Here is a 21,894-nt window from a genome sequence, read left to right on the forward strand (position 1 = left end):
TTAGCTACTCTAGCACTCAGTTCATAGTAAGTGCTTAACAAATACCGTTTTTAAAAAAATGGGCCGCCCGATATAAAAAAGGCCAAAGGACAACCAAGCATTTCAGGAAAGACTTTGGGCCAGTCACTTAACTCCTCTGGGCCTCAATTATGTCGTCTGTAGAATGGGGATTTCAAGACTGTGAGCCCCAACTTGATTAGCCTCCACCTACCTACTGAGAGCTCACCTCCTCCAGGAGGCCTTCCCAGACTGAGCCCCCCCCTTCCTCTCCCCCTCCCCACAGCACCTGTATATATGTTTGTACAGATTTATTACTCTATTTATTTTACTTGTACATATTTACTATTCTATTTATTTTGTTAATATGTTTCGTTTCGTTGTCTGTCTCCCCCTTCTAGACTGTGAGCCTGCTGTTGGGTAGGGGGACCGTCTCTAGATGTTGCCAACTTGTACTTCCCAAGCGCTTAGTACAGTGCTCTGCACACGGTAAGCGCTTAATAAATACGACTGAATGAATGAGGATTTCGAGACTGTGAGCCCCATGTGGGACAGGAACCGTGTTCAACTTGATTAGTCTCCATCTACCCAGGCACTTAGACCAGTGCCTGGAACATAGTAGGGGAAGCAGCATGGCTCAGTGGTAAGAACCCGGGCTTTGGAGTCAGAGGCCATGGGTTCAAATCCCGGCTCCGCCAATTGTCAGCTGTGTGACTTTGGGCAAGTCACTTCTCTTCTCTGTGTCTCAGTTACCTCATCTGTAAAATGGGGATTAAGACTGTGAGCCCCCCATGGGATAACCTGATTACCTTGTAACCTCCCCAGTGCCCCCTCATTCCCCTCCCCCTCCTCCCTGCCTTACCTCCTTCCCCTCCCCACAGCACCTATATATATATGTTTGTACGTATTTCTTACTCTATATATTTTATTTGTACATATTTATTCTATTTATTTTATTTTGTTAATACGTTTTGTTTTGTTGTCTGTCTCCCCCTTCTAGACTGTGAGCCCGCTGTTGGGTAGGGACCGTCTTTAGATGTTGTCAGCTTGTACTTCCCAAGCGCTTAGTACAGTGCTATGCACCCAGTAAGCGCTCAATCAATACGATTGAATGAATGAGTGCTTAAAACAGTGCTCTGCACATAGTAAGCTCTTAATAAATGCCATTATTATTATTATTATTATTATAGTAAGTGCTTAACAATCACCATTATTATAATAATATAATCTATAATAATAATACTATATTACATTATATTATAATAATATAATATATAATAATGTTATATATTCATAGTGTAATATTATCGTATATGATTATATTATAACATAACATATAATAATGCCATATAATTATAATATGATTGAAATATAATTACATTATGATATGATATATAATATCATATGACTATATTTTTATAATATGATAGCATATATAATTATATTGTTATGATGCATGATTATATAATTTTATTATAATATATCACATATCATTATATCATATATTATATTAGTATAATATATGGCATTATCTAATTATATTATTATAATATAATAATGCCATTTACGATTATATTATCATAATGTAATATATAATAATATTATATGGTTATATTATCCTAAAATAATGGTATCATATATAATATCATTATAATGTAATATATAATAAAAATGTTGTATGATTATATTATTATAATATAATATCATACATACTATTATAATGTAATCTATAACAATGTTATATGATTATATTATGATAAAATAGCATTATATAAGATTATATTATTATAATGTAATATATAATAACAATAGTATATGATTATATTATTGTAATATAATCATATCATACATTATATGATTATTAGTATAATAAAGTCATATCATATGCGATATTATTATGCTGTGATATATGATGACAATATTATATGATTATATTATTATAATATAATAGTATTATATATGATTATATTATTATAACATAATATATAATAATAATAGTGCCCTATTAGCTATAGCTAACGCCCGCCCACACCGCCTTGGGCCTGGCTGGAGTATGATGGGGTTGGGGGAGAGGCACCAAGGTGGGACTTCGACCCTTGAATTTGGCACTTCAAGGTGTCACACGCAGATGAAACAGTAAATAGAAGCGAATTTCGATCGAGAAAGAGGGTGGGTTATGGGGAACGCACCCGGCTAGGGGGCCGGGGCAGCGTGGGCCCAGACTGAGCCCCTTCCTTCCTCTCCCCCTCGTCCCCCTCTCCATCCCCCCCATCTTACCTCCTTCCCTTCCCCACAGCACCTGTATAGATGTATATATGTTTGTACATATTTATTACTCTATTTATTTATTTATTTTACTTGTACCTATCTATTCTATTTATTTTATTTTGTTAGTATGTTTGGTTTTGTTCTCTGTCTCCCCCTTTTAGACTGTGAGCCGACTGTTGGGTAGGGACTGTCTGTATATATTGCCAACTTGGACTTACGGTTGTACATATTTATTACTCTATTTATTTATTTATTTATTTATTATACTTGTACATTTCTATCCTATTTATTTTCTTTTGTTGGTATGTTTGGTTCTGTTCTCTGTCTCCCCCTTTTAGACTGTGAGCCCACTGTTGGGTAGGGACTGTCTCTATGTGTTGCCAATTTGTACTTCCCAAGCGCTTAGTACAGTGCTCTGCACATAGTATGCGCTCAATAAGTACGATTGATTGATTGACTGATTGAGTAAGCGCTCAATAAATACGATTGATGATGATGACCATCCGCCCAGGCCGCTTTTCCTGCCGCCCTTTGGAGGGGGAGGAGCGCTCTCCTGGGAGCCGTCCAATCAGAGGGCTCCGGAGGCGGGCCTACGGAGCAGATAGCCAATCCCCAAGCGAGACCGGGCTCGTGGCTCCGCCCAGTCTCGGGTGGCGGTTTTTTTTTCATTCATTCGTTCGATCTTGTAGACAGTTTTTTAGGAGAAAGGCTTCTGATTGGCCGATTCAAACAGGCGCCGGCCAATGGGGAGAGGCTTAGGGGCGGCCCGCTGGCGGAGAGGTGGCGGCGGTTGAACGAGGGTCGCGGAGCGATGGTGGGCGCCGAGGGTGAGTCTGTCCCTGTCCCCAACAGCCGTGCATGGGCGGCTCAACGCGGGACAACCCTTACAGGGACCCTCTACCCGACCTGGAGGAGCTCCCAGGGAATAATAATAATAATAATAATGGCATTTATTAAGCGCTTACTATGTGCAAAGCACTGTTCCAAGCGCTGGGAGGGGTACAAGGTGATCAAGTTCCCCCGGGCCTGCAATGCCCCCAATCCTTCTGCCCATCCGCCAAGTTAGCTCTCTTCCTCCCTTCAAGGCCCTACTGAGAGCTCACCTCCTCCAGGAGGCCTTCCCACACTTCCTTCCTCTCCCCCTCTCCATCCCCCCCATCTTACCTCCTTCCCTTCCCCACAGCATCTGTATATATGTTTGTACATATTTATTACTCTATTTTACTTGTACATATCTACTCTATTTTTTTTTATTTTGTTAGTGTGTTTGGTTTTGTTCTCTGTCTCCCCCTTTTAGACTGTGAGCCCACTGTTGGGTAGGGACTGTATATATTGCCAACTTGGACTTCCCAAGCGCTTAGTACAGTGCTCTGCACACAGTCAGCGCTCAATAAATACGATTGATTGATTGATCAAGTTGTCCTACGTGGGGCTCACAGTCTTAATCCCCATTTGACAGATGAGGAAACTGAGGCTCAGAGAAGTGACTCGCCCAAGGTCGCACAGCAGACATGTGGAGGAGCTGGGATTTGAACCCGTGACCTCTAGCTCCAAAGCCCGGGCTCTTTCCACTGAGCCACCGCCGCTTCTCGAAGCAGGGAAGCAGCGGGGCTCAGTGGAAAGAGCCCGGGCTTTGGAGTCAGGGGTTGTGGGTTTGAATCCCGGCTCCGCCAACTATCAGCTGTGTGACTTTGGGCAAGTCACTTCACTTCTCTGGGCCTCAGTTCCCTCATCTGTCAAATGGGGATTAAGACCGTGAGCCCCCCCGTGGGACAACCTGATCTCCTTGTAACCTCCCCAGTGCTTAGAACAGTGCTTTGCACATAGTAAGCGCTTAATAAATGCCGTCATTATTATTATTGTTATTGTGCCTCAGTTTCCCCCTGCCCTCACTCCCGGAACCCTTTGCAATCCCCCGGGGGTGGGGGGCGGGTTAGCGTACCTCCGTTCCTTCATTCACTCAATCGTATTTATTGAGCGCTTACGGTGGGCAGAGCACTGTGCTAAGCGCTTGGGAGACTGCGTGCTCTACCTACAGAGAAGCAGCGTGGCTCAGTGGCAAGAACATGGGCTTGGGGGTCAGAGGTCATGGGTTCAAATCCTGTTTCCGCCAACTGTCAGCTGGGTGACTTTGGGCAAGTCACTTCACTTCTCTGTGCCTCAGTTACCTCGTCTGTATAATGGGGGTTAATAATAATAATGATGGTATTTGTTAAGCGCTTACTATGTGTGAAGCAGTATTCTAATCAATCAATCATATTTATTGAGCGCTTACTGTGTGCAGAGCACTGTACTAAGCGCTTGGGAAGTACAAGTTGGGAACATAAGATTGTGAGCCCCCTGTGGGACAACCTGATCACCCTGTAACCTCCCCAGCCCTTAGAACAGTGCTTTGCACATAGTAAGCCCTTAATAAATTCCATTATTATTATTATTATTATTACAGTAAGCGCTCAATAAATACGATTGAATGAATGAACAATAAACAGACATACTCCCTGCCCGCAACGAAGTTACAGTCTAGAGGCGGGAGAGACAGGCATCGATACAAATAAATAAATTTCAGATCTTTGCCATCATTATTATTATTATTATTAAATGCTGTAGGACTGGGGTTTCCCTCAAGCTCTTTTCCCCTGGAACCCTTTGCTGTTCCCTCAATGGGCCAAGTAATAATAATAATTGTGGTGCCAGGCGCTGCCTGAGTGCCAGGCGCTGTCCTAAGCGCTAGGGTGGATACAAGCAAATCGTGTTGGACACAGTCCCTGTCCCATGGGGGGCTCACAGTCTCCCCATTTTTCAGATGAGGTAATTGAAGCCCAAAGAAGTGAAGTGACTTACCCAAGGTCACACAGCAGACAAGTGACAGAGCCGGGATTTGAACGTGACGCTGTGACTCCCAAAACCCTTGCTCTATACACTGCATCATTCTGCTTTGTAGCCGTCGGTCTAATAGGGGAGGATTCATATTTGCCAAGTAAAACCAGGAGTCCAGGCTGCTTAGCAGTTATTTTACCGGGAAAATGTCCGGTGGTGGTCTGGGCAGAGCTCATTTTTTTTGTAGAAACCCAACAGCTGGCAGGGGTCAGGTTCACTCTTCGAGTGAGGCCTCCTTGTCACTTCCCTTTCAGAGGAGCGCCGGAAAAGGCTGCAGGAGTACTTGGCGGCCAAGGGGAAGCTGAAATGTCAAAACCCCAAGTAAGTGTGACAGTCCGTCAACCGAAAAAGCATCCGAGGTTTGATGGGAAACCCGCGGAAGTCGTGCGTTTCTGCCTGTGAACATCTCTCTCCACGGCACTGCGATTTTTGGAGGATTTTATCCAGTTGCGTGCACAGAGGCGCAGATTTGGAGGTCATCCCCGGTATTTGCCTCTTAAATCTGTAAAAATTGGGTAACATCGGAAAAAACAGCAGCCCAGTGGGTGGTTGTACATGTTTTATACGTTTGTACATATTTATTACTCTATTTTACCTGTACATATCTATTCTATTTATTTTATTTTGTTAGTATGTTTGGTTTTGTTCTCTGTCTCCCCCTTTTAGACTGTGAGCCCACTGTTGGGTAGGGACCGTCTCTATATGTTGCCAACTTGTACTTCCCAAGCGCTTAGTACAGTGCTCTGCACACAATAAGCGCTCAATAAATACGATTGATTGGTTGGGTGGGTAAGTGAGACTTTTCTCGCCTGGTGAGTAATATTTGAAAAATGGGCATGTTGCTTGCCAGTATCACTGTAAGGTCAGTGGGGCCACTGCCGTGAGAATGATCAGATTTCTACCAGTGCTCCTGCCCTAGCCTTTGTTATAATTTTCTTCATCTTGATGATGATGGTGGTGGTATTTGGTAAGCGCTTACTCTGGACCAGGTACTGTACTAAGCGCTGGGGTGGATACAAGCAAATCGGGTTGGACACGGTTATCTCCATGCTGATCAAAGACTCTGGGAACAGTTGTACCAGTCCAGCCGTGAGGGGTGAACAATCAATCAATCAATCAATCGTATTTATTGAGCGCTTACTGTGTGCAGAGCACTGTACTAAGCGCTTGGGAAGTACAAGTTGGCAACATATAGAGACAGTCCCTACCCAACAGTGGGCTCACAGTCTAAAAGAGTGGGCTCACAGTCTAAAACAATGGCATTAGCTGAGCTCCTCCCTTCAAGGCAATCAGAAGTACATATTGAGTGCCTACTATTTGCACAGCAATGTACAGTAGTATTAGTAATGATAATAATAATAATGGCATTTATTAGGCGCTTACTATGTGCAAAGCACTGTTCTAAGTGCTGAGGAAGTTAAAAGGTGATTAAGTTGTCCCACGGGGGGCTCACAGTCATCATCCCCATTTTACAGATGAGGTCACTGAGGCCCAGAGAAGTGAAGTGACTTGCCCGAAGTCACACAGCTGGCAATCGGCGGAGTCAGGATTTGAACCCATGACCTCTGATTCCAAAGCCAAGTGCTCAGATACAGTTGATTAATTGACAGGCTTAGGTGGTTCAGAGAGGCTAAAGTGACGGTCCCTTCACCCAGGGACTCAGTAGCTACTAAACTTATAATGGTATTCATTAAGTGCTTTCTTAGCCCTTTAGTGTGACATGGCTCAGTCATCAGATGAGACACTCTCCTGCCCCTCACAGGGTTCACTCTAGCAGGGTGCTCAGATACAGGGGTTTCTCCACCAGGCCTGTGCCTCTAAAAGCCTCAGTTGGGGCCCATTTTTGCCCCCCAAAAGACTGCATTTATTACTTATTGACCTTTCCTGCTGGTTGATTTTTGTCTTATCTTCTTTTTAGGCCTTATCTAAGAGAACAGACTAACCGGTTAAATCCTCCACCTTCGAAATCTGTAAGTAGACTCGAGTCTCTCATTGCTCGTTAATACAGCACTGGTGTTAAAGAGCTTTGCTTGCCACCTCGTTAGGCTCATTGTTATCCGTAACCCGCTGAGAGCCCAGTCTTAATAATAAATAATAATAATGATATTTATTAAGCGCTTACTATGTGCAAAGCACTGTTCTAAGCGCTGGGGAGGTTACAAGGTGATCAGGTGGTCCCATGTGGGGCTCACAATCTTCATCCCCATTTTACAGAAGAGGGAACTGAGGCACAGAGAAGTGAAGTGACTTGCCCAAAGTCACACAGCTGACAATTGGTGGAGCCGGGATTTGAACCCATGACCTCTGACTCCAAAGCCCAGGCTCTTTCCACTGAGCCACGCTGCTTCTCAACTGGTACTGTTGTACCAGTCCAGCAGTGAGGGGTGAACAAGGGCATTAGCAGAGCTCCTCCCTTCAAGGCAATCAGAAGTACATATTGAGTGCCTACTATTTGCAGAGCAATGTACAGTAGTATTAGTAATGATAATAATAATAATGGCATTTATTAGGCACTTACTATGTGCAAAGCACTGTTCTAAGTGCTTCTCAGTCTTGTTTTAGTTTAGGGGGAATTTACCAAACACAGTGACCTCATATCTGTCTGTCCCATTCTGGAGGAGAAAAGATGTGGACAATTGGCTTGCAGTCACACACATAAAAAGAACAGAAGTATATGGATAAGGTGGTAAATATGTGCATGCGTGAGGCAAGGTGCAAGTGTGTTCATCATCATCATCATCAATCGTATTTATTGAGCGCTTACTATGTGCAGAGCACTATACTAAGTGCTTGGGAAGTACAAATTGGCAATATATACAGTCCCTACCCAACAGTGGGCTCACAGTCTAAAAGAGGGAGACAGAGAACAAAACCAAACATACTAACAAAATAAAATAAATAGAATAGATATGTACAAGTAAAATAAATAAATAAATAAATAGAGTAATAAATATGTACAAACATATATACATATATACAGGTGTTGTGGGGAAGGGAAGGAGGTAAGATGGGGGGGATGGAGAGGGGGACAAGGGGATGTGTTCATCACTGATGATGTGTTCATGATGTGTTCATCATTGAACCTTTCTAGGTGGGAGGGGTTTAGTAAGAAAGACGCTATACAGTTTGGCCAAAATGAGGGGAGTCCAAGCAAAGAGAATGGTATGTAGTAGTAGTAGTAATACCCCATAAGATCCTTGTGGGCAGAGATCGTGCCTACCAACTCTACTAATTAAAAAAAAAAAAAAAAAAAAAGGTATTTGTTAAGTATTTACTATGGGCCAGACACTGTACTAAGCACTGGAGTAGATACAAGCTAATCAGGTTGGACACAGTCCCTGTGCCACTTGGGCTCACAGTCTTAATCCCCATTTTACAGATGAGGTAACTGAGACACAGAGAAGTGACTTGCCCAAGGTCATACAGACAAATAGTGAAGCTGGGATGAAAATCCAGGTTCTTCAGACTCCTAGTCCTGGGCTCTATCCACTAGACCACACTGCTTCCTGTGACTTTGTGCTTCCCCACAGCTCTATTGTATTGTACTCTCCCAAGCGCTTAGTATAGTGCTTTGTGCTCAGTGGAGCTGTGTGACTTTGGACAAGTCACTTAACTTCTCTGGGCCGCAGTTACCTCATCTGTAAAATGGGGATTAAGACCGTGAGCCCCAAGTGGGACAACCTGATCACCTTGTATCCTCCCCAGCGCTTAGAACAGTGCCTTGCACATAGTAAGCGCTTAACAAATGCCATCATCATTATTATTATTATTATTATTGAGCAACCATTTAGTGCAGTGCACTCTACTAAGCACCTGAAATATATTCCCTGCCAACAATAATAAAATTGAAGTATTACTTAAGCACTTACTATGTACCAAGCACTGCTCTAAACAATGGGGTAGATACCAGACATCAGTTTCCTTATGGGGCTCATATTGCAAGTAGGCAAGAGAACAGGTATTGATTTCCCACATTTTACAGATGAAGGTTCTGAGGCACAGCGAAGTTGTGACTCGCCCAAGGTCACATAGCAAGCAATGGCAGAACCAAGATTAGAACCCAGGTCCTCGGACTCTCAGGCCCGGGCTCTTTCCACTAGGCCATACTATATATTTCTCAACAAGGAACTTATGAATATCGTCTCCCACCGGGATCGATGGATCATCATCATCATCATCAATCGTATTTATTGAGCGCTTACTGTGTGCAGAGCACTGTACTAAGCGCTTGGGAAGTACAAATTGGCAACATAGAGAGACAGTCCCTACCCAACAGTGGGCTCACAGTCTATAAGGGGGAGACAGAGAACAAAACCAAACATACTAACAAAATAAAATAAATGGAATAGATATGTACAAATAAAATAAATATCATCATCATCAATCGTATTTATTGAGCGCTTACTATGTGCAGAGCACTGTACTAAGCGCTTGGGAAGTACAAATTGGCAACATAGAGAGACAGTCCCTACCCAACAGTGGGCTCACAGTCTATAAGGGGGAGACAGAGAACAAAACCAAACATACTAACAAAATAAAATAAATGGAATAGATATGTACAAATAAAATAAATATCATCATCATCAATCGTATTTATTGAGTGCTTACTGTGTGCAGAGCACTGTACTAAGCGCTTGGGAAGTACAAGTTGGCAACACATAGAGACAGTCCCTACCCAACAGTGGGCTCACAGTCTAAAAGGGGGAGACAGAGAACAAAACCAAACATACCAACAAAATAAAATAAATAGGATAGATATGTACAAGTAAAATAAATTAATAAATAGAGTAATAAATACGTACAACCATATATACATATATACAGGTGACATTGGGCTCACAGTCTAAAAGGGGGAGACAGAGAACAAAACCAAGCATACTAACAAAATAAAATAAATAGAATAGATATGTACAAGTAAAATAAATAGAGTAATAAATATGTACAACCATATATACATATATACAGGTGACAGTGGGCTCACAGTCTAAAAGGGGGAGACAGAGAACAAAACCAAGCATACTAACAAAATAAAATAAATAGAATAGATATGTACAAGTAAAATAAATAGAGTAATAAATATGTACAAACATATATGCATATATACAGATGAGCCTCAGTCCCAAGACTAAGGCGTTGATGATGGCACTCCACTCTCCCATCGTCTTCCGCCTGGGGCAGCGGGCGCAACAAGTCGGCAGGCAGGGGTGCCGCACGTTACAAAGTTCGGGACCCATCGATGGCCAGACTGGTGGGCAGGAAGGAGGTTAACTTGGGCCAGATGGACAACGCAAACTTAGGTGTAATGGGAGAAGCGCTTAGTACAGTGCTCAGCACACAGTAAGCGCTCAATAAATACGATTGATTGATTGATTGGGAGGGAAAACTGGCTGGGTTTGAGGAGCCAACTTGAGAGCCTTAAAACCAGGCAGGTCAAGAGCCTTCGTTTTCCGTAAGTGGTTACAGGGGATCTTGGCTTCGAAGGGAGTGATGTGATCTGGCCGGTATTTCAGAAACCCCATCATCATCATCATCAATCGTATTTATTGAGCGCTATGTGCAGAGCACTGTACTAGGCGCTTGGGAAGTACAAATTGGCAACACATAGAGACAGTCCCTACCCAACAGTGGGCTCACAGTCTAAAAGGGGGAGACAGAGAACAAAACCAAACATACCAACAAAATAAAATAAATAGGATAGATATGTACAGGTAAAATAAATAAATAAATAAATAGAGTAATAAATATGTACAAACATATAAAACATGTACAGCCACCCACTGGGCTGCTGTTTTTTCCGATGTTACCCAATTTTACAGATTTAAGAGGCAAATACCGGGGATGACCTCCAAATCTGCGCCTCTATTTGTGCACACCACTGGATAAAATCCTCCAAAAATCGCAGTGCCGTGGGGAGAGATGTTCACAGGCAGAAACGCACGACTTCCGCGGGTCGTGGAATAAATATGTACAACCATATATACATAATATACATATTATCAGGGAGAGGATAGCGCTCTTGCCCAGGCTCAAGACAGAGTAAGCTACTCCCCACGAAACAGTGGCCTTGGGGAGTGGAACGGTTTTCCTCAGACTGGTGATCGAGGGCTTAGCCATCTCTACTGCCATGTGGGTCGTGGACTGTATCCAAGCTGATTAGCTTGTATCTGCCCCAGTGCTCAGAAGAGTGCCTGGCACATAGTAAGTGCTTAACAAATACCATTTATAAAAAGGGGGTGGTGGGGAGGAGCGGGCGGTTGGCTTCCGTTCTCAGTCTCGTGTGTTTTCCCGTTCAGACAACCAGACCCAAGAAAGATGCCGCTCAGCGTTCCCTTTCCAACATGGTTTTGCCCTGCCCAGTCCCCAAAGCCAGAGGCTTCCTGCCTCAGTCTAAACCCTCCAATGTTCCCCCGTCCCAACGAGCTCCCGCTCCGTTTCTGGGGAAAGGACCAACGGCAAGATGCAGGCCTTCAAAGCCAGGCCCAAAGCAGCTTGCAGGTAACACAGCCCCTTCCCAGCTGGGGGTCAGAACCAAAGACCCCGCTGCAGGCAAGCAGCCGGGAAGACCCGGACCTCTGCCGGGAACACGGGAGGTGAGGAGATCTGTCCAGCCCAAGGGGGTCAGCCAAGGCAGGGCTGAACCCAAAAACGCCAAGCCGGCTCCCCGGAGGGAAGACTACTCCAGGGCCAACTCTTCTAAGGGATCGGGCAAAGAGAACCCGCCTTCGTCCGTGGCCGAGACAAAACAAGAGCCCGACGCTCACACCCGCCTTCAGCCAAAGGCGAGTGCCAGCCATGCCAGAAGGAGCGGACTGGGGCCCAAGCAGGCGTTGGCCAGAGACTGGAAGACCAGCAGGATTCTCAGAGACCAGAGCAACAGGAGGTCGGTCAGCAGGCCACAAGCCCTGGCACCCTCGGGAAAACCCCAGCGGCCCGCAAATGCCGGTTCGGACTGGCCGGGGGGTGAAGTCTCAAGGGCGGCCGCAGTGACAGGACAGAAGAAAAACCCATCTGATGGGAGGCCTGGGCCCCCTCGTGAAATAAAAAGCGCAGCGGGGGGAAACGAGCAGAATGCAGATGTTGAGAAAGTGACCCGGATTTGGGGGGCGAAATCCAGGAGGAGTGTTTCCAGGGCCTGGGCGACCCCCGCCGCTCAAGTCCCCTGTGTTAGTTTGGCCACATCTACTGCAAAGGGAAAAGGATGGCCAGACCCAGCCTCTTCAGAAGCAACCGGACCGCCACTGAACCCGACCACCAGCACAAAAGGAGCAGAGAACAATCGCAGGTATTTTACCTCGTTTCAAACCATGTTTTGCCTGTAGGGTGGTTTGGCGGGTAATCCCCATCATGTTGTCAGTGGTATTTATTGGAGACCTTTTGCATGCTGAGCGTTGTACTAAGCACTTGGGCGAGCAGAATAGAGGAAAAAACATGATCCCTGTCTTCAAGGAGCTTACAGTCAAATCGGGGAGACACACACACACAATCGTTTTCAAATAAGAGGAAATTAAGAATGGAAAGATGGATGGTTGAATCAACGAGTCTGTAAATCGCTAGGTGCAAAAATGCTTCAGGTGCCTGTGAGTGCCCGTATGCTGAGGTGGGAGGCCCAGGGAGATGAACATCAGGGAAAGTTCTTGGAGGAGATATGATTTCAAGACAGTTTTGAAGATGGGAAAGGCAGAGGTCTAGACTGTAAGCTCACTGTGGGCAGAGGACATGTCTGTTATACTCTCCCAAGTGCTTAGTACAGTGCTGTGCACACAGTAAGCACTCGATAAATGCAATGGACTGACTTACAGAGGTCTGGAGGATTGGAAAAGAGAAAGTTTTTCAGGGTGGGTGCAGGGCAAGGGGAAAGGAGAAAGTTTTCCAGGGTGGGTGCAGGGCAAGGGGCTGGACTTGGGAAAGGAGAGAGAGAGGGATGGGGACAAGGTCGACCTGGGAGGAGTGTAGCCTGGGAACTAGCGAGAGGAGTGGACAAATAGGATGAGACCTTTCAGCCACTGGTTGGGAGGCCTTGCTTGACTTGGAGGGAAATGGGTAATCATTGGAGATTTGAGAGGATGGGAGGGATATGAGCAGAATGACTTTTCAGGAAGTTGCCCCAGGCTGTGGCATGTAGCTTAAACTGAAGAGGGCTCTGAGAGGCTGGAGACAAGCGCTTGAACCAAGGGGGTGCCTAGAAATCTGGTGGAAACAGGACCAGCGGGATTTAGCGACAGACTGATTAGGATAGAAGGTAGGAGACAAAGATGACAGTTAAGGTGAGGGCTCGTGAAACAGGGAGGGTGGTTGTGGTGTGGCCAGAAATAGCAGAGAAGTCCAGTTGTCAGACGCTGGCTATCCAGGTGGGGATGTCCTGGAGGCCAGAGTAGCAGGAAAGTGGCCGGGGTTGGAGAGGTAGGTTTGGGCATCATCCAAATAGGTAATAGCTGTGAAATTCTGGCGTGTGAGAAGATGAGCTGCTCCCAAAGAGTATGAAAGCTGATAAGTAAAGGACACCCAGAGTCAGGGAATGAGTCGTGGAAGGAGCGGCAGGGAGGTTGGAGAACCAGGGGAGGACAGTGAGGGTGAATCCAAAGTTATCCAGTATTCCCCGGAGCCTGGAAGGAACAATGGTATTTGAAGGTGGCCGAGGGGCCAAGGAGGTTGAGGGTGGTGGAGTCCATTGGACTTGGTAAAGTGGAGGGAAAGCAAAGGAGGGGAAAACCCAATTGTAGAGGTGGAGGTCGAAAGAGCGTGGCGGAGAGGAAGGGAAGATAGCCGATGTGAGAAGCAGCGTGGCTCAGTGGAAAGAGCACGGGCTTTGGAGTCAAACATCATGGGTTCAAATCCCAGCTCTGCCAATTGTCAGCTGTGTGACTTTGGGGAAGTCACGTCACTTCTCTGTGCCTCAGTTACCTCATCTGTAAAATGGGGATTAAGACTGTGAGCCCCACAAGGGACAACCTGATCACCTTGTAACGTCCCCAGTGCTTAGAACGGTGCTTTGCACATAGTAAGCGCTTAGTAAATGCCATTATAAAAGACATGCAGTTTGAGTAGCTTGGAGGGTCATGGGAGTAGGGAGATGTGGTAATAGCTGGAGAGATCCCTCCTCACCCCCTACAGCTGTCTCTGTCCCTTTCTCTTGCCTCCAAGATGGGCCGGTTCCTAAGGTGGCCTCCCCTGCCTACTTTGAGTTATGCTTTTCAGGGGCGCCCAGGGAACACGGTGGACTGCAGGATTAGGGGAACCAGCCCCCAAGTCTGAGCCCAGTCTCCGTGCCTAGAAAAACCATCATTTCACTCCATCTTACCCGTATTGCCTAGAGCGCTGCGGGAATTGATCAGGAAGCAGCGTCTCTTCTCATCCGTCCCAGGAGAAAACTGGAGGAGTGGAAACAGTCGAAGGGCAAGACCTACAAGCGCCCTCCAATGGGGTTTCCAGCTAAGAAGAGAACCCTAGAGAACCTGAACCATTCCTTCTGGAAGAAGATGGAGGAAGAAGAGGAAGAAAAGAGAGCCCAGCTGGAATTGGTGGGGAAAATTAACAACGTCCTCAGTGAGTGCCTGAAACTCATCGAAGTGGTACGTATGGCCGACAAACTCTGACACTCTGAAGAGTGAAGCCTGCTTCTCCTGAAAGAGAGTTCAGAATCCCCTGTTGGGTTTTAAATTTCACTTGAAATTGAATTCACTTTCTTTAACCACAGCCCCCTGGTCTTGGGTGTCCAATCTGCCATCTTGTTCAAAGCAGCCAGACCAGGCTGGAACCCCGACTTTGACTAGACCTTAGTGAGGCTTTCCATTCCCTGCCAGAGTCTTCTGGGCAGGGCTGCCCCTTCCCTGTGATTGTCCTGCTTCCCTAACCCTAGCCCGCCTGCCCATTTCCTCTCCTCTGTTGCTACCCTCAGACATTAGGCAGTGGGAGGTTCTTTGATGCGCCTCTCTGGAGATCTGTGGAAGACTGGAGGTCTCAGCATGGGTAAATGCGTGATGTAGTGACCCTGTCATAGGCTGAGACCTCGCCACAGCCCTGCCCAAATTTATGCCCGTGCATAGTGGACCCAAAGTTATAGTCTCCTCCAGAATCCCTACCCCCATCCAACCCACCAGGAAGCCCGCCATCTGGGAAAACGTGGAGCGGCGCACCAAACCCTGGGTAATGTGGTGTTTTCTGGTTTCCCCAGGGCTCCCAGACTCAAGAGCTGTTGGCCATTTTGTCCGGCATCCCGGCAGCGGAGAAGTTTGCCAAGTTCTGGGTGTGCAAAGCCAAGCTGCTGGCCAGACAGGGCCCCTTTGATGTGGTTGGGCTCTACGAAGCAGCAGTGCAAAGCGGGGCCGTGGTGAGTCCCAGGGTTGGGGCTGCAGTAGACTTCGGCGCTCTTGAGTCCTTGGAAAAAACCCGGGCCAGCCAGGATTAGAATTCTGGCCGAGCACTCTTTCCCAGGTCCCATCTTCTTGACACCCGGGAGCCAGGTTGGTGGATGGGCCCCCTCAACCTTCCTAGAGCAGCAGCGGCCAGGGAGCATCGCGAGACCACAGCTGGTAGCACTGTGGTCCTGGGCTGCAGGTGGACGAGGGGCCGAGCTGAATTCTTGGAGAAATGTAGGGTCTTGGCGGCGTTTCCCGAGCCATTCGATCTTCGCGGCTTCTCTGGTTCAGCTGCAGTCAGGGAGCATGCCAGAGTTAGAATTGAGCCTTCAGATGGTCAGGCCTGAGCTTTGTGTCCCCCTGCCCAGGCTCCCCAGAAGTACAGAGAGATGGAGACTGGAACCGCGTGACAAAGATTCAGCCAGGGGCTGGGCCGTGTCCTTGGGGGAGATGCCTTGGGCAGGTGCCCTCAACAGGGTTGCTGAAGCCCCAAAAGGTCAAAATTCTTGGGCCCCAATCTAGCCCCAGGGACTGTGGTGATCCCACTCTATCCGGGGTCTTGGAGGAAAAAGAGGAAAAGGACACTGAGGAGATGGGCTAGTAGGGGAAGAGAAACACCCAAGAGAACTTGGTCCGACTCTAGGGACAGCCCTGACCGTGATCATCATCATCATCAATCGTATTTATTGAGCGCTTACTATGTGCAGAGCACTGTACTAAGCGCTTGGGAAGTACAAATTGGCAACATACAGAGACAGTCCCTACCCAACAGTGGGCTCACAGTCTAAAAGTGATCTGGGGATTGGAGGGGCAGGGGAAACCAGCACGTTTCAGGCAGCTCTCACTGTGCCCCTAGAATGGCAGAGTTTGATCATGCTGCGGCTGCCAATCTTCTCAACAGGGCCCCTAACTCCTGGGCATCACAAAGCCTCTGCTTAAAAAAAAAAAAAAAGGCCACTTTTTTTGTTTGTTTTAGGGGTTTTTTTGTTGTTTTTTTTTAATATTAAGGGCCTACTATGTTCCAGATACTCTACTAAGTGCTGGGATAGATAAAAGCTGATCGTGTTGGATACAGTCCATGTCCCACATGGGGCTCACAGTATTAATCCATACTTTATAACCAAGGCACAGAGAAGTTAAGCGACTTCCTGAATATCACAAGCAAACAAGGGGCAGAGCCGGAATTAGAACCTAGGTCCTTTTTATGATTTTTGACATTTAGTATTGATTACAAATATTGTTATTATTGTTAAACCCCTATTCTGTGCCAAACACTCTTACTAAGCACTCAGCTGGGTACAATAATAATAATGGTATATATTATATATGTATATATGTTTGTACATATTTATTACTCTATTTTACTTGTACATATCTATTCTATTTATTTTATTTTGTTATTATGTTTGGTTTTGTTCTCTGTCTCCCCCTTTTAGACTGTGAGCCCACTGTTGGGTAGGGACTGTCTCTATATGTTGCCAACTTGTACTTCCCAAGCGCTTAGTATAGTGCTCTGCACACAGTAAGCGCTCAACAAATACGATTGATTGGTACTTAAGTGCTTACTATGTACCAAGCACTGTACTTATCAGTGGGGTAGATACAAAATAATCAGGTGGGACACAGTTCCTGTCACACTTGGAGCTTACAATCTAAGTAGGAGGGAGAATAGGTTTGAAGCTCCATTTTGCAGTTGAGGAAACTGAGGCACAGGAAAGTTAAGTAACCAGCCTGAGGTCTCATATTGGGCAAGTGACAGAGCCATAATAATAATAATAATGATGGCATTTATTAAGCGCTTACTATGTGCAAAGCACTGTTCTAAGCGCTGATGGAACTCACAGGCAACTGTGGAACTCCAATTTTTGCAGCCCCATCTCGCTAGACAACCATAAAGAGGAAATGTCACCTTCCAGGTCAGAGGGAGGCAGACTCGATTTCTAGGGCCAGCCACAGCCTGTCCCTCAAAGTCTCTCCTTATGTGGGTTCATCTGTGTTTGTTTCCCAGCCCATCCAGGAGTTGCAAGAAGTCATCTTCGATATCTTGAAAAACACAAACAGAGAAACTGAAGGTAACGGCATTCGGGGGTTAAGGGGAAGGTTCGTAAAGCTTTGCTAGATGGTCTTGGCTCCCTTTCTACCCGGAGATTGTGGATTCCCAGAAGGTGAAGGGTCTTATTCAAAGCAGTGGGGAGGGTGGAGGCGGGCCACGACCAGAGGAGCTGCTAAACCAAGCCGGGTGGGAGCAAGCTGGGGCGGCCCGGCCAGCCGGAGAGGGAGCAGGTGAAGCCTCTCGCGTTGCCAGAAAGTGGAATGACTCGATTTCCTCCAGCGGCTCCGGGACGGAACTAGGATTCGGCTCTCCTGATTCCCAGTCTGGTTTTGGCTGCTGGGGATGGGGAGGGAAGAGCCTCCGTAAAGTGGAACTTCAGGGAGGTTAGCTGCTTCCCGTCTCCCAAAGAAAAGTCAGTGGCCGGAACACATCCCTGTTTGAAATTCAGTTGTACTTGCCTGGAGGCTAGAGTTCCCTGTTCCTTTAATCCATAAGGATGCCCTTCCAACTCTCATCTGTGGTAATAGTAGAAGTAATGGTAATTTTTTTTTAATGGTATTTTTAAGAGCCTACTATGTGTCAGGCACTGGCGTAGGTATCAAGTCAATCAGGTTAGATACAGTCCCATTCCCACATGGGGCTCACGGCCTAAGTAGGAGGGAGCTATTGAATCCTCATTTTACAGTTGAGGAAACCAAGGCACAGAGAAGAAGCGTGGCTCAGTGGAAAGAGCACGGGCTTTGGAGTCAGAGGTCACGGGTTTGAATCCCGACTCCACCACTTGTCAGCTGTGGGACCTTGGGCAAGCCACTTAACTGCTCTGTGCCTCAGTTACCTCATCTGTAAAATGCGATTAAGACTGTGAGCCCCACGTGGGACAACCTGATCACCTTGTATCCCCCCAGCGCTTAGAACGGTGCTTTGCACATAGTAAGTGCTTAATAAATGCCATTATTATTATTTAGAAGCTAAGTGACTTGTCCCAGGTCACACAGTGGTGGAGCTGGGATCAGAAGCCAGGGCCTCTGGTTTCCAGGCCCGGCCATTATTCACTAGGCTGTGCTGCTTCCCAAGTAGCTGAGTGCAATGCACTGTACTAAGCACTTGCAATACCAAACAGAAAAGGGACATATTCTCTGCCCACAAGCTGCTTACAGTCTAATGGGGAAGAACTAGATAGAAATATTGACAAAATAAGCACACAAGTGCTGAGAGTGGGTGTAAATAGATACACAAGTGCTGGAGCTGGCCGGTGGTTCAGCAGAGTTAAACGGTAATCGTTTTGTTGATTTGGGGGTTGTGGAATGTGGTTTTCTTCTTGGCTCTGTCCACCTCGAACTCACCCAGGACCTCTTCTTGCAGACACTGGCCCTTCGGCACCAAGTGAGACAGCCGCCAAGACCACATCCCAGGAACCCAGTCTGCTCCCCACAAGAGAGGGGCCACGGGGGCTGGCTACCCCTCAGACAGCCCCGTGGTGCCGGGTTAACAACCCCATGTCCTCTATCAAGTTACACGTCACGCCGATCCCCCGGTAAGAACCACCACAATAGCCAGGGGTCTGATGCATTGGGGGGCATCTCTCCTTCCCCCCAGATCCTGGGTCAGGGAGGTGGTCCGAGGACCAGACTGAATAATGATAATTGTGATAATTTGTTAAGCGTTTACCATGTACCAGGCACTGTACTAAGCACTGGGGTGGATACAAGTAAATCGGGTTGGACAGTCCCTGTTCCACATGGGGCTCACGGTCTTGATCCCCATTTTACAGATGAAGAAACTGAGGCATAGAAGAAGTGAAGTGACTTGTCCAAGGTCACGCAGCAGACCAGCGGTGGAGCTGGGATTAGGCCCATGCTCTATCCACTGGGCCACGTTGCTTCCCACAGTTGTGACTTGTGACTGAGACACTCTGCAGTCGCAGGCTGGTCTGCCTTTCACCCTTGAGGGTCCAGGGAGGGGCTGTTCCGGGAGACTTGCTTTTGCTGTGCATTTCTTGGCTACATTCCTGCCGCGGTCTGGAAAAGGAAATGCCAAACAAGGGAGTCCAGTGGTATTTGTTGACCACTTGCTGTGGGTAGAGCACTGTATTAAGCGCTTAGCCCATCCCTCTAACTTGCTTTCCTCCAGCCCGCACGGCACTTTCTTCATTCCCGAAGCACTCCCCAATCTGTGATGATTTCCCCCACACTCGAATCCTGGGTGTCTTTGTGTTCATTTTTTCTTTTAGTGTTACACAGGCCGTGGGGCCAGCTATTTCCTTCAAATGTGTATGTGTGCACGCATGCAAACGCACATGTACGCACACACCTACCCTCCTTTGAAGCCCCAGCCATTAAAGTAGTTCCAAGTTAGCTGCCTTCCCCAGCTCACCGTACTAATTACTATGCCTTGTTGTTGACTCTCCTGCCTCTGTCTTCTGGCTTGTACCCTTCCCCTTCTTTCAGATCTGCCAGCCAGACCACTGTTCTCCCCATCTTCAAAGCCCTCCGGCAATCCTACTTCCTCCAGGAAGCATTCCCTGATTAATGTTCCCCCACCTCAGGTCACAGTCCTCTCAAAAGCCACCGTTAGGCCATATAAATCTAGTGACTCATCCTCCCATTTATTTGCCCCTCTCGGTGCACCTGTTCTTTCTGCTCTCATTATTTGGAAACAGTTTCCTTCCTTAGACTGTAAATTCCTCGAGGGCAGGGGCCCTGCCTTTCACCTGATTTGTACTCTCCCACGCACCTGAAACTTGAAAACAGTGCTCTACCCCTCCCAGAGATGCTCAGTAAGTACTACTGAGACAAGTTCAAGCCCTCTCTCTCTTGTGATTCCAGCAGAATGACAGAAAGGGCGGCTCCCACCCATGATCTGAAGCTCCTGACTCCCGTGCGGCGTTCTCTGAGGATCGAGCGGGCATTGTTCCGCTACCCCGAAATGCTTAAGGACCACGACACGGTGGTGGCTTCCCTGGACGAACTAGCGGAAGTGGATGACGTCGACCTCTTAATTTACCGCAAAAACGAGGCTTTGCCAGAGGACGTGGGGCTGAACATGTTTGGCTTATAACTGCACGGCGGGGGAGTCAAAGAAGGGAGCCTTGCTGTTTCCCAGACCCACCTGGCCCAGCGCTGCTGGGGGCTGGAGCCCAAGGCCTGGGAGCTGGCCCACAGCCTCCTTGAGGATTACTGGGGTCTGACCCCAGGGGGCTGTGGTTTTTGTGCAGGAGGGGAAGTACTACAGTTTTAAACAATAGATGGACAGTCCTCCTGCCTGCCGTCATGTCCCTCCCAGCACCGAGCAGACGTTCCGCGACTCTCCCACTGCCTCCACATCCTGCCCTCCGGCAGAAACGTGTAGCTGGAGGTTCCCTGGGGCAGCTCTACCCTGCTGCCCCACCTGCCCCTCTTCCCCTGGATCCCAGACACCAAAAGCCCAACCTCCACCCACCCACTTCCCTAATGCCAGGAGGCCGGGTGATACCCAGGCCTTGAACCGTCCTCTTCACTCTAGGCCCGCAATAAATGTTGGCAGCCTGGGGCAGCCCCTTGGAGGCCTTAGTAGTGAAAACACCTGGAGGGTAGGGCTCTGGGTGACCACTCCTAGGCGCTCAGCGACTATCAACCACTACATAAATGGACTTAGTTCTAGGACTTGCCCGCTCTCCCCCCTTGGAGTGACACCACTGATCTCTGCTGCCCGTTTACCTGGTGGGATCCCCTCCTCCCTTAGAAGTGAGGCCCCTGGCTCCCCAGACACAGGCCTGAAGCAAATGTCAGGTCAGAGTGGGTGAGACCAAACATACCACTAACGCAAAATGAAATCTCATGGACACGAAAAGCTCAGTGAAAATCAAGTTAGATGGGGGCCAGATAGAGCACACTTCACTGTAACGTGGGGCTGAAGGTGGATTAAAGGCATGAGACGAGGAATTTGAAACACCTTATGAGCAGGGGGGGAGAGTTGGGTGGAGGGGCAAGCTGGGCCCCCACAGGGTTGGAGCAGAAAGCAGCAGTGGGTTGGGTGAGGTCCTCCTGCTTTGTTGAAGGTGAGATGTCTGGTGGTGGTTTGGGCAGCCCAGCCTCCACCAGGAAGGCCACCGGGACTCCAGTTTGCTGGCCCTGTGGTGTTGGCAGGTGACCAAGAAAGGGCTGGCACATCAGGAGGCTTCACCATCCTCTCTGAAGATGATGGAGTGGGTATGTTCGAGAAGACTCAACTGAGTCTACATTCCACTTGTCTGCTGTGTGACCTTGGGCAAATCACTTCAATTCTCTTTGCCTCACTTCAACTGTAAAATGGGGACTAAATCCAACTCCCCTGAACTTAGTTGTGAGGCCCATTTGGAATAGGTAC

General features: G+C 47.4%; 1 protein-coding gene across 1 annotated transcript; it reads left to right on the forward strand.

Moving 5' to 3' along the window:
* Positions 1–3,044: 3,044 nt before the first annotated feature.
* Positions 3,045–21,836, forward strand: CKAP2L (cytoskeleton associated protein 2 like). The gene is made up of 9 exons (XM_038753755.1): positions 3,045–3,092; positions 5,397–5,463; positions 7,061–7,112; positions 11,436–12,424; positions 14,504–14,711; positions 15,314–15,469; positions 17,506–17,569; positions 18,913–19,084; positions 20,376–21,836. The coding sequence occupies exons 1-9, from the start codon at positions 3,077–3,079 to the stop codon at positions 20,605–20,607; spliced, it is 1,956 nt and encodes a 651-aa protein (XP_038609683.1). The 5' UTR covers positions 3,045–3,076; the 3' UTR covers positions 20,608–21,836.
* Positions 21,837–21,894: the final 58 nt, after the last annotated feature.

The sequence above is a fragment of the Tachyglossus aculeatus genome, chromosome 11 (assembly GCF_015852505.1).
Source record: "Tachyglossus aculeatus isolate mTacAcu1 chromosome 11, mTacAcu1.pri, whole genome shotgun sequence".
Classification (NCBI taxonomy): Eukaryota; Metazoa; Chordata; class Mammalia; order Monotremata; family Tachyglossidae; genus Tachyglossus; species Tachyglossus aculeatus.